General features: G+C 42.1%; 1 protein-coding gene across 5 annotated transcripts in view; it reads right to left on the bottom strand.

Annotated features, from left to right (window-relative positions):
* Positions 1-13,522, bottom strand: part of lnx1 (ligand of numb-protein X 1) — a 36,047-nt gene extending 22,525 nt beyond the window's left edge. The window contains exons 1-2 of one of the 5 annotated variants that reach the window (XM_030082892.1): positions 13,303-13,522; positions 6,583-7,074 (exon numbers count right to left, since the gene is read on the bottom strand). In XM_030082892.1, the coding sequence (XP_029938752.1) occupies positions 6,583-7,043 (461 nt within the window). In that variant the 5' untranslated portion in view covers positions 7,044-7,074; positions 13,303-13,522. Of the gene's footprint in view, positions 1-1,249; positions 1,387-6,582; positions 7,075-13,270 lie in introns of those variants that run through there. The other 4 variants (XM_030082891.1, XM_030082893.1, XM_030082894.1 and 1 more) reach the window with 4 other exon arrangements.
* Between the last annotated feature and the right edge of the window lie 346 nt (positions 13,523-13,868).

Raw genomic sequence — 13,868 nt, forward strand, 5'->3', positions numbered from 1 at the left:
AAATGATGGCAATGTAATGTATATTGTTGTGCAAAAACAGTACGAGGCCTTGGCACCACTGCAGGAAATATATCAATGGCCGTGATCGAATAGAATAAAATGAAAATAATTTCTTAATCCCAAAGGGAAATGGCTTAAAATAAAGGAAAGCTTCTGGATCTCCCCTTTGGGAAATCGAACCCGAGACTTCAAAGTGAAAGGTGGAGACACTGTGCGCTAAGCTAACGAGGAGCTGTAACCAATGGCTGTGGCTGCCATGCGATGCGCACTAACCATCCAATGGGAGCAGTTCGATGTTCCAAGCCTTGCTCAAGGACACTGCCACATGTGGAAAGCGAGAAATAGTGTATTAAACCTGCAACCTTCCAATTGAAAGATGACAACAAATTTAGGCACAGTCGTCCCAACCACTGACAGGACTACTCCAAGTCTTCATGGACTCTGGATTCTTTGATAAGTTGGCACCAATATTTAGACTATTGGTATTAACAATATAAAGAAGACAGTATTGAGAATTGTATATTCATGTGCTAAAGATGAAGCAATAATTCAAAATAAACGCCAGGTAAATCTTCTCCAACAGGTGTGTTTTTTTTGTGACACTGTTAAAAGACAGACAGTTAAACTGTTCATGTTCAGTGTTATGATGATTGTTTGCACCTAAACAATTGTACAGTGAACAGATGTGAGTAGACCGCCATGAATTTTTAATGCTGAGGTGAAAGTCTGTTCCACAAACAAACACCCGGGTTACAACCACACGTATCCTCGGCCAGACTCAACATACACATCCCGTGGCTTAAACTCCACAGCCATGAGCAAATGCGCGCTGACATTTTGATCCAATCAACAGTGGTCACACACTCACACATGCTGCTGAAGGGAGAGTGGGGAGAGAGCGAGGAAAGGGGGAGAGATGCCATGCTGCAGTGCTGCTCTGTAGCAAACTGTCCTGGACAGCAGTAAGCCCTACCTGCTGGCTTTGCTGCATCCCACAGCAACTAAAGCATCAACAAGGAACAATCTGTTCGTTTCTACAACGTGGACTGAACACTCTGACTTGTCAAGTAAAGACACAAATGTAAACATTGTTCTACACAGGATGACGTGAATGCGCTGCATGGACATAAACAGTGGACGTGGAAGACACAGGTACACAGTAACAGCTGTATGGTCTGCTGGCAGAGGGGTGAGATGGTGATGCTGATGATGGGAGGGATGCAAGAGGAAATCTGATTGTTGTACTCACAGTTCAGAATAGAGGATATGCAGGTTGCCCAAATTGTCTGTGTAGTTGGCCGGGCTGAGCCAAGGCAAAACCAGCAGCAACAGAGCCTTCATGGTCAGCGCTCAGCTCTTTCCTTCTTCCCCCCTTTTCTCTCCTCTCTGAACTATAGGTCCTGTTTCTCCTATTTCCCCCTCGTCCCCCTCCTCCTCCTCCACCTCCAACTCCAAATCTCCAAACCTGGCCGTGCTGACCCCCTCCCCCTCCCCTCCTCCTCCCCGCCTGCCTTGCTTCTTTCTCCAGAGGCTCTCTCAGATCTGATTTAATCCTTCACTTCCTACCTTTGCAGCCCCTCTTTGTTTTCCTTCCCCACCACCTCCTCTACCTCTGTCTGTGTGAGTTTCTTCCCTTGCCTCAGGCTTGCCGCCTGGTCATCTCAGCTGCAGAGGCAAATGGGCCAGTTGCCAGAGGTTGAAGACGGAGCGGAGAAGGAGGAAGGAGCAGCAGTGGCAGCACCAGCAGCAGCAGCAGCAGCAGCAGAAGAAGCAGTTGCAGAGGAGAAGTCCCGTTGTGGCAGGAAGGAAGAGGAGAAAGTGCAAGAAGAAAAAGGAAGGAGACCCATGCAAAGGTGGCACATTTGGAATACAATTGGAGATGTGCAGCCCCTTAATCTGCTCTGGGCACTGGCGAGTTGTAAGAGGATTTGCGCTCGTATGAGTGTGTGTGCATGTCCGCTGCTCTGTGTGTGTGCGTGTGTGTGCGCGCGTGTGTATGTCAGGGAGAACAGCGCAGGCTGTGACTTATACTGCAGCAGAAACCACTGAGGGTGGGGGGGTGTGATGGAGCAGACCAAAAAGGAGGCAGGAGAAGGGGTGTGAGAGGTGCCAGGTAAAGCTCTGATTGGCTGTGCCTGACTTACATGCGTATACACATGCACACATGCACCTCTGCATTCACCTTCCCCCTCCGTGCATGCACACACATTGTGCTTTAAAGGCAGGCAAGAGGGGAGAGGGGGAGAAAACGTTGCTTTCCAAACCCTCACCCCGGCTCTCCAATGATGGACTGCTCCCAGTGCAGCAGATTGGTCTGATCGCTCAAAAGAATCTGCCGACATGTGTGGAAAAAAAAAAAAAAAAAAAAAAGACAGAGCATGACCAAAACACACTGGCAAATCAATATTCTCTGCAGGGATGGAGGCTTATTATTCAGAGTGACATGAATGAACAAGATGGAGAGGGAGGGGGGAAAAAAGGCAGGACGTGGTCGTCTTCTCTGCCTCTGAACATTTCATTCACTCATCCAGTCATTCACTTACACACTCATTCACTTCTACAATATGGAAGCAGGGAGGGATACATAAAAAACAGGTAGGCTGGTAAAGGTTAAACTCCATCTGCTTCAACCGATTGTGTAGGAATCTTTAGATATGTGTGTGTGTGTGTGTGTGTGTGTGTGTGTGTGTGTGTGTGTGTGTGTGTGTGTGTGTTGACAGATCGTTAGGTGCAGTAACCAGCATTAAGCCCTTGGTCTAATTTCATTACAAATTCAGATGTAGGATACACTGAAAGTGATAACTGCACTGTGGCGTATAAGACATTTCTTTTATTGTGTCTCTTTTATCCATTTGTCATAAGCACAGAGCATGAGAGACATAATGTGGCTCGAACTTTGAATAGAAAACACTGCAAGACTCCAAACTATTTTTGTTCTACTTTAAGAAATGTGGAGTTTTCGCAGGTATTATTTATTCATCTATTTTACCACATCTCTCCATATTTGATTCATAAAGTTCAAAATCAACATCACACAACTTTCTATTCCTTTCCCTCTCTTTTCTCATTCCTTATACTTTCGCTCTTACCTTTTTTTCCCACTGTTATCCAATTTTCATAGTGCTGAGCCGTCTGCCACCCTTGAGAAAGATACTTAACTGGTGTAAATACCCTGTCTGAATGAATATTTCATGGGTGGAGGTTGTGTGGTTATAGGCAGAATTTGTTGTGTGCGTACACACACGGGAATGTGCATCTGTGTTAATGCATGCATTCGTGCATACTGAGGCACAAGTTGTCCTGCGGTATTTAAACAGTACGCACAGCAACAAGACCACAGGGCACACAGGAAATGGAAAAGTAATTGGATTGTGACAGGATGCAGTTTGTGAACAGAAGCCAGTCTGCCCCACAGGAGTGATTTCATACACTGGCACATTAACTCAGTCGCTCAAAAACAGCATCAAAACATACACATATACACATATTCTTGCACAATTTGTTTCCATTTCCCACTTGCAGAAGCCAATTTTTCACACTGTCATGAAGTCAACAAGAGTTTGTTTTTTTTAAAATGTGCACCATATTTTTGGACATTCTTGTAATTCTGCATTACAAACACCAACGTCAGGAGGAAGCCAAAGGATTTAAATGTATGCAGAGTGAAGGCTGAAGAAGTGGAAGACATGGAAAAACATGAGAATAATAAATACAGATCCTATCAATGATTAATTTCATCTTAGCAGTACGGCATTATCACTTTGCTAAACCAGATTCCATAAAAGATAACAGTACACGCAAAAACTGTTTACTTCCTTGTCCTTGAGATTATCTAAGGGATTAACGCAGAGTATTTCTGCAATATGTGGGGATCTGGTGAAGAATAGACTTCAGGACAGCCACAAATTAAGCCACCCACCATATTTGTTTAATCATTTTTTTCTCTTGATGACTGAATGAATCATGGAAAGCTCAGAACATCATAGTTTGTTTGGAAACACAAGAATGTGGCATTTATAAGAGAACAAACCTGTTTAAAAGATCTTATTCTAATTTTTCACATTTTATGTGGGATTTTTAACAATTGAAACTCAGACTGCCATTATGATATTATTTTGAATGTAAAGGATTATGTTCAAACAAAAAGCTTAATATTACTCTTGCAGCATCACTCATCACTTTTTAAAGAGGGACCTTGAAAACTGCTTCCTGTGTCGAGAAGCATTGCTTGGATTTGCTGCACGACTTAAGCCTTACATTGCCACTGTGAATTAGTATTTTTTTAGTGGTATCTCAAGTTCACTTTCTGTTTTCACTTGTTGCTTTGAGGAGTGGATACAAAAGTGGTCTAGATGATATGCAGGAATTCTCAGACCTCAGGTTTGATCCATGGGAGCATTTCCTGAACAACTATTGGTGACAGCTGACTTTCCCAAAGTCTTTCGATCGTGAACTGGTAATTTTGACCTGTCCAGGTTGCCTTTCCAGTGTTATCTGTGATCGCCTCCAGCTCTTTCCCCCTTCAGTCTGGGTAAAACAAGTTTCACTGTTTATTCAAGAAAATTAATGAAATTAAGGATTTGCCATTAATTTTATTGATACTTATTATTTTGTTCTTTATCTGTCATCAAAGCATAATACACTGGAGGGTAAACAGAAAAATAACTTCCACATTGTGACTCTGAATGAGGCGACAGCATCCGGGACAATTTCTTTTCTATCTAAATTTTTTTGAAGCTGTGAGGGATTTCTCAGCGGGGCTGAGAAAATGTATTTGAACATGAGACACAACAGAAGAAGAAAGTATTGTGCTCAAGGCAGAAACTAAATCGAAATGTACACATGAAACTAGTAAATTAACTTGACTAATCTCAAAAACATGAGAGTGAGAGGAATCCCAAGCAGAGAAAACTGGTTTCAGGCTCGACAGACTGCAGATGCACATGTAGCAGCTTGTCACAGGCTAAAAGAAAAGAAAGTACCTCCGGCATACAACGGGGAGGTCTTTTCTAGCTTAACTCTGTACAAGCGATTCCAAGAGAACTTATAAAACCAACGAAATAATACCAGTGATTGCATGGGAAGATTTTGTTCATGATCTGAGTGGATGTTTCCAGAATGATGATTTCTCAATCTGAAGGCTAATAAAGGTCACGAATGCTCAGATGACTATAAAATCAGTTGTGACCAGATGGCATGGCAGTCATTACAACTGCTGACCTCCTGCCAGATTTGAGGGTAGCAGCAGTCAGAGACAATGCAGTCTGCTGTTTCAGTCAGAAATATAGATGCAGTAGGAAAGAGCAGTGTCTCGTACATAAAGCACCAGCTTTGAAGCGTATCGTCTGATTCAACCTTTTTTCGGAGATGCACAATTCAAACTGAGAATATATTTTCAATCACATATCTTATTACTTTGTAGCATGCTGTGTGTCACAGTTGGACAATAATGCCAAATATACCACCTCAAACTCTCCAAATGCCTCCACAGAGACAACAAGTCTCTAGGCATAATGGTCTGTTTCAGGTGAACGGAAACTCTTCAGTGTTACAAACTGGCATTGCTCGATACAAACAGCTACCTGAGCCACTTCTTATCTCCTCTGCAGGTTATAATGATTACATAGTGTTCATTTCTCCATGCGTGTTTCCCTACAATATGTCTTATAAAAGCCTGGCAACAATATTTGAAAAAAAAAAAAAAAAAAAAAAAAGCCTTGAATTGAAAACTATTGAACCAATGAACAATTTAGTTCACTGTTCAGTACATCCAGAAGCTCCAATCAGTGAACCATGATAGAAATGTTGAAATGGGTGTTTCACTGAAACCTTTTCACATGATTGCGCAGAGTGTGTCGAGCTATCTCCCTGGACGTGGCCTCTCACCTCTTCAGATAAGGCTTTCTAACAATGGGAGAGTGGCTGAATCCTTGCGGGAGCTGGCCTCAGAGATCCAAACCTCATTATAACATTCACACTACACGAGGAGAAAGACTGGGGGGAAAAATGAACAGAAAGAAGGCAAAGTAAAGAAAGGGAGGAAGTGGAGGAAATGCAAGCACGTGTAGGTGTGGGAAATGAAACGGAAGGAGGATAAAAAGGACAAAGTCACATTTTCATAGCTTGAGGAGTTTGATGCAACTTGGGTTTCAAAGTTTGAAGTGCCTACGAATATAAAACACTGTGCTGCCCGTGTGTGATGTGTGGTAAGACGCACTAATTATCCCAGCGGCCTTTGGGTGAAGGGAGTGTTAATGAGTATTAATGAAAACAGACTCAGAATGAGGGAAATCAAAGTATTATCTTTTGATGATATATAAACAGAGGAGCTAGCCCTAGTTTAGATGAAAGCATGGATGGAAGAATAACTTTCCCCTTTAGGGCTTAAGCTGCGGGTTAATGACGACGGGCAAAGGAGGGCGGGAAACTTACTGTGTGTTTACTGCAGGTCATTGTACTTATAAGAAGACACAAGGGTTAAAAAGAAAGGTTCAAGTACATGCTTGATTCTTCCAACTACAATACAGATTTACTTTGCTTAATGATGGTTTAAAAGTGTTAACTGCATTTCTGGAAATCCACCTGCTCTTGATGTGGTCCTCCAATTCTCCACGCGCCAGAGTTTCAGTGCAATGATCGGTGAAGGGGCAAGCCACGGTGAGCTTGTCCAACAGCTTGTGCACCAGCAGACTGGGCTTCCTGCAGCTCTGCAGCATGAGCGGCGTGCGGCACACAGGGCAGAAGTCACTCTCCAGCAGGAAGCTGGTCAGACACTCCTGGCAGTAGGTGTGTCCACAGGGCGTGTCCAGGGGCCTGATGAGCGGCTGCAGACAGATGTGACACACCAGATCGTCGTCCACCTCGTCCTTGTAGAGGTACTCATGGTTCTCCTCCAGCTGGTGGCTGTGGCCACAAGACGCACATAAGTCAGGAGGTGGGGACGGCGTCAACAGTCCGAAATCGGAGGGGGAAAGAGGAGGAGCTGACGCTTCAGCCATCGCCGTGGCAACTTCTGGCTGTGTGCTTTCCGTCTGGATGCTCATAGGATGTAAAGTTGTTACCAGCAAAGGGAATCTGTAAGGAAATTCAAATAAAACAGGTTCAAAATACAAACGTCAAGGAATTTCAACTTCATCACGCTTACAGCTCTTGAATTCATCGAATGAATAGATGACAAAAACAGCAGTAGATTTGATTGTTTTGTTCCATTTGAATATATTGACTCACCATAAAGGTGCATAAAAGGTGATAAATTAGTTTTGACTGCATTCATTTCTGCAGTGATTCTGTTACTTTAATAAAAGTAAGCAGTGACAGAAAGCTGCATCTATATTTCAGTACCTTGCACAACACCTAAGAAAGGTTAGAGGCAACTTTCCATTAAGGTGGTAAAATAAACTATATGCAAAGCAGCAATCTCAAAAATAGTCTTGTAACAAATAATCCTCTTTCCGTAGTTAAAACACAGCATCTAAAATGCAGTGAAGCTCTGGTAGGAATAAATATCATCTCGGGTTTATGACAGGGTTCAGGACAAAAAAAAAAAAAAACAGTACTTGAGCACATAGGGTTAGAATATGGATTAATCAAGTGTAAAGATAACGTACCATGCATTATTAGATTTGAAATGGGTGAAGGAATTTGCAGCATTAAGCTGCCTGATGTCTGCTGCAGCGTTTGGTCGTGTATATATTAGTCAATCTGCTGATTTTCAACAGCAAATCTTTTGAGTATTTCTGTATGCAATTGCCATATTTTGATTCATTTTAGACATGTGGGACAAAAAAATATATCGAAGCACTGGTACTTTTGACTTCTCTTGTAGTTAAGTAAGCATGTTTGTCATTGAGAGAAAACAGGAAATCATGTTAGAAATGCATTCATCAGCTCTGCTTGTGGAGAGCGTGGACACACTGGCACATGAGGTGCTCACCAAAACTCTTTTCTACTTTAGTTTCATTTTCTCCACTGGCGCAGAGAAGAGATATTGAGCTAGTGAGATTTCCTGTCTGAATGCTGGAACGTCAGCACTACTCATCTCAGCAGCAGGTGCAGGTACAGGTAGACCCAGATAAATATTGGACTCTCTGCTTAGTGTACTGTACGACAATCACACATCACAGTTAATCCATTGTCGGATGAGACATGATTTCAAACATGCCAGTCTTTTTTCTTTTTTCTCATCATTACACAGGTTTATATTGAGCTTGACATAGCAAGCTTGCCAGAGTACACGTAATATCCATAGCAGCCAGACTCCTTGAGCACATGGACACAAACAGATGGGCTCAGTCAGGCACACGTCACTTTGGCAAAAGGAATCTTGTTGGCGCTCCACTTGCTTTGTTTCTGGACCCATTATTGGATCTTGGCTGCCTAATGAGATGGTAGGTCCTGATTTAAAAAAAAAAAAACAACAAAGCTTGTGTTTGAAGTGTACAAATATGAATCCAAGTGCTTTTGAATAGGATGGCTCCCTGTGCACTAGTGTTGGGAAAAATAGGACAAGCATGGACTTTCATATGTATTCCGGTATGCTAATGCACAAAATTATATCCCACAGCAGGTCCAAAGACATTCATATCTTTCAAGCAACCATTAAGTTGCCTGATTTTTATCTAAAAGTAACTGATATGAAATTGGTGCACAGCAGGTTGTGACAGTCATGAAAAGCTGTGTGTCTCTGTTGCATCTGGGAGGGGACTGGCTAATAGAAAAAGGCTAAGCAGTTTTAACAAAGATGAACTTTCCCACTGAGAAGATGCGGTGACATGGCTGATTCATCACACACTGTGGCACCTGCTGCGCCTGATCTATGGAGCAGAGCACTTTTATCGTTACACCGGTGAAGTGAGCGACTGAAGAGGAAGAAGGGGGAGCAGGAGTACCTGCCAGCAGGAGCAGATGAACACAGGAGAAAAAAAAAAAAAAAAAGAATTGTAGTTGAAGAAAATGAAAGATGAATGCGGCTTGATACGCTCTGCACCATAATCTTCTCTCAGTTATTTTCTATTACTCTCTCTGTTGGATGCGGTGGAGACAAAGGACAAAGGGGAACGCCACAAGACACGTCATATGAAACCATACAAGCTCTTTCCACAGGCTTGCACAAGTGGACATTTGATGCTCTGATATAGACTCAACAAATAAATGTAGCATAGTTTCGTTGCATAGCACAGTACATATGTATTAATTAGCAATAAATGGAATATTTGGCCTCAGATTTGAAATTAGATTCCTGCAATTGTTTGTTTTTAATGCAAGCAGCCTTTCACATTATTTTCTGAAATGTTTGAGTAAACAACTATTCAGTATTCAGTACAGTATACAGTACTACTCACAAAAGAGTGGCGAAACGATAATTTCAGATGGTACTACATGTTGGGCTGAGTGCACAGATCACCAGTCAACCCATTCATACTCAGAAACAACGCGGAGTCTCCACACAGAAAGGCTTGAGTTTACGACTGAAAATCCTGTTCTGAGGCAACAGTGCGAACCACTACTCGACCTTGACTGGGCTGCTTGAAAACTCCTGATTTGGAAGATGAGCTTGAGAAGAATTATCATTCTGTTGAAAGAGCCATTTTCAGTTTATCTGGAACTTTCAGGCACATGCCTTCAAATGATGTTCTGACTCTCTTTGATATGATTCTGAATCCAAAGCTTACTGAGTAAGCAGAACACTTCCCGAGGCCATGAAGCAGACAAGCTCTGAACATCTCCAGCACCGTGGTCAAAGTTTTTTTTTTTTTTGGTCAGCTTCAAACAATACTAAGGCCAAACACCCCTGTATTTATTTCAGTGATCTAGACTGCACCCACTCAAGCATCATGTCTACAGCTGTGCATTTATCAATAAACTATTTGACAGGCTTTTTGATGATTATTATTATCATTAAAGTTAAGATCTTTTTCTCCCAGACAACCTTCCTTATAGGTCAAATTTCAATGATCTGTTCAATGTCTGGTGCCAAGCATTTAAACACCAGCAGTTGCAACTTGTACAACTTATAATATGGTTTGAGGTTCTTGAAGGTTTGAATCAGCTTTTTCTTTTCTTTTTAACGTTCTGCTGAAATCAATAAAATAACTTCAAATAGTCCACCAGACCACTCCCTCTACCCCCTTTCGAGTTTTCTCCTTCTTGTATTGAGTCTGTATTGGTTTCCATGAGCTTTTAACAACAATATTTTTGGTAGCCTTACATGATTTGAAGACGTACTTATTTGGTCCATTGGTGCTTTAAATTGCATGGCAAGTGTGCGTATGTATGTGGTTGATTTTGTGTATTTGTTTAAGCCCTGTAATGGACTGGCGACCTATCCTCCATGTAGTCCACAGTCAGCTGGGAGAAGCTCCCCTCTATTACAACGCTGATCTGGATAAATCTCGCATAGAAGTGGGATGGATGGAATTTGTTGGACTCTCGGGATTCCATGACCTTTCTTCTGAAGGGAGAAAAAGAAATCTGACATTCAGGGTCCGCTGCTTTATTTACAATTGAGTTTGTGGTATTATCGTGACCAGATCTCTAAGCCCTTCAGAGATCTGTTCATGATAATGCAACAAATCTAATTGTACATAAAGCAGCGGACCCTGAATGTCAAATGTTGTTTATTTATTTAGGTAATACATGTATTTATGAATAAACCAGAGAGGGTTTGCCTGACCACAGCCTAAAAATTGTGAGGTAAGACAAATTTAAATTTAATGTTCTTTCATTTAATCCATACATTTTCAGATTATCTTGAATATATGAAGGTTTCCAAAACAATACAGATAGCTTGAAAGAAAATCAAGTGTTTCTCACTCTGATTAAAAAAGTCCAACAAGTCTCTCAGGAAGCACTTATTTTCCAAAGAACTGCAATCAAAATGTTCTCTTCTATATGCTGAAACAAAACAGACGATATTTTACAGCACATTCACAGCCTGACTGGGACGCATTAACCATATCTATCTATGGGTGGAATGAAAATCACATACAAATACATGTACAGACAAGCAGAGACGAGCGAGCACGCGTGCATAGATGCACACACATACACACACACCCAGAGGACACACCCATGACTGACGAGCATTCCCTCATTTCTCTGGTTTATTCCCTGTAGTGATCAGACAACACATCACAGAAGTCCTGTTGGACCACTGCTCCTCACTCCAGACAGTACAATAAAGCCATGGCCTCTCCGCCTGGTTCTGGAGGGTTCCTGTCCTGCATGTTTTAGATGTTTCCCTGCCTCAACGCACCTGAATCTAATAATTATGTCAACACCAAGTTCTCAAAGAAAGCCCAGTAGGTAGCCACTCATTGGAAACAGATAAGCTGCATCAGGGAGAGACATAAAACATGCAGGACAGGATCGATCCAGGTCCACAGTTGGACGTCCCTGCATATACCTGAATTTCATTAAACAGTCTGATGCTTTACTGATGACTACACTTGTAATTCAAACCTATTACAGAAGGGTGAGGCTTAAAGGTTCCATTCTTCCCATGCAGGACACGTGGATTTTCCAGTTGAAATCTCAAAATGAAAGAAAAAGCAACGTGTTGACTGTAAATACAATACTGAGGTGGAGAGATTCCTTTGACTCTGAACCAAAGTCATGTCAACCCTCAGCTCAATGGGCAGTACTCCGTGCTTTACAGCTACTGAGAGCAGGGAGAGTTGTTTGTTCAAGATGGCCTACACCTTCTTCCTTTCTACATTTTATTTAAATATGACTGTTGACTCACTCTCAGGTTTCTGCCCAACGATCTGAGATGACTTGATGAGTTAATAATGACACAGACCTCCACAGAGTCAGCTCTTTAACGACAGACCCTGAACAACAATCTCATGACACAGTACAGTAACCAGTGTGTGTGTGTATGTGTGTGTGTGTGTGTGTGTGTGTGTGTGTGTGTGTGTCAGTGTTCTCCATAATAGCATACTATGCTGTTTTGTACATATCTGCTCCTCAGAGAGAACAAATCATATCTGTATTAATCAAACTGAGCACGCCCTCATAATAAAAAAGGCCAAGTCAGCCAAACAAGAGAGGCCTCGTGTGTTGGCACCATCTTTTATATAACTACTGTTAATCATTGCAGATTAGTTTTAATGTGTAGCAGCATGCTCGTGCGTCTGTAAATGTCACTGTTACTTTAACTGACCCAATGCACACCTCTTGGTGCCAAGTCACATTCTCAGTATCTAGAATTGGTCTGTATTTAAGGCATAGAGTGAGGTTAATCAAGGGGAGAAACGGCTTGAAGGGTCCATACTCAGAATATCAAGATATTAGCCTTCATATTAAAATGATCAGGACGGCCCATCGGTGGTGTGAGCTGAAATATCCACTCCATAAACCCAAACACTTGTTAACACGAAGCCACCTCAAAGGTACAAAGCGTATGAGCTAAATTCAACATGCAGACTCCAACCCTGTCTGCTGTGTTCAGACACGTCCTTGATACACATAAAAATTCCAGTAAGCCTCCCCTCTCCCCACCCGCCCCTCTCCACTGCTCACCAAGAAAGGACGAAACACAAGAACAACAGGTCCAAAGCCAGTTCAAAGTCATCAGCTGGATGCTGAATTAATTCTTTACTTGAGACAGATTGGAGTCTCTTATGACGACGGATAGTAGAAACAAAAATTTGATGTTGGATAACTGACTGTATTCTATTAATTTAAAATGTGAAGGGCATTTTTTTAGACATATCAAACAATTATATATTTATCATAGCATATTTATTCTTTAGAGCATGTTTTAGAATCTGGCCCATTTCATTCTATCCAGCGTGAACATATGGGCTGTGCAACAGCAGTATCACAATAATAGCAGTATAATTCTTGCCCTTTCACTAATGTCTACATGTGTATGGCAGCATTTCTGAGTTCATAACAATCTCCACAGTAAGTCTGAGCCAGACCTGACACCTCGGTCTGGGAGACCAGCTGCAGGCAGATGTGAAGCTCTGTGAAGTGTTTCTAATATCAAGTCAGGACAGAGTAAGACTGTGCTGAACACTGACACTCACAGAGACAGCGGAAAATCTACACAATTACAAATCCCATGAAGGAACACACACACACACACACACACTCACAAAGAATGAATGCAAACGACTTCCACGCAAATATCTTATATAAGAAAACGAGCGCATGAAACAACTATGACAGTTTGCAACAGTCAGAGGTTAACTACAGAGAGTTCTTAGTACAAAGACCTACGGTAATTCTTGTAAAAGCTTATAGAAAAAGAAAGTTTACTCACGTGGTTACATCACTTTCAACAGTGCGTCTCACCTGGACAGGTAAAAGTCCCGCAGAGGGTGTAACTATAAACCACTCAGGGAGGAGGTGGAGGGGGAGAGACGGCGAGCTGAAGGACTTTGTCCCTGTCACACAGGCTACTGATTGGCTGTCCGCCTTCCAGGTGGAGAAATGTTATCCTGCTTACCGGTCTTCTGGGAGTTGTCCAACCTAAGGCTGCGAGGAGGACTTGCTCCGGTGTGGCTGCAGAAGCTGCTCACCTACCAGCCAGCCAAGGTGATCAGGAAGTGGCAGGGTGAAGGGGGCGGAGTCACAACAAAAGGTAAACAAATGAACTGCCCAAACCTGCTGTGGGAGTTTCACACAAGCTGGATTTTCCAATGAAACAAATTCATCAAAGTGAACAATAGATTAGATGGTTAATTCAAGAAGTATGCAGAGCAAAAGTGAACTGATAGCAGCAACAACTCCAAACAGTTTCAAATAAAATACCGAAATGTCACGATAAAGGGCACGGACTGCTTCAACTACAAGCTCTGACAGGACCTCTTCAGAAACATAATGAAGTTTTAACCTCCCACCAAATGTTTTATACCCTT

Source organism: Salarias fasciatus, chromosome 23 (genome assembly GCF_902148845.1).
Source record: "Salarias fasciatus chromosome 23, fSalaFa1.1, whole genome shotgun sequence".
NCBI lineage: Eukaryota > Metazoa > Chordata > Actinopteri > Blenniiformes > Blenniidae > Salarias > Salarias fasciatus.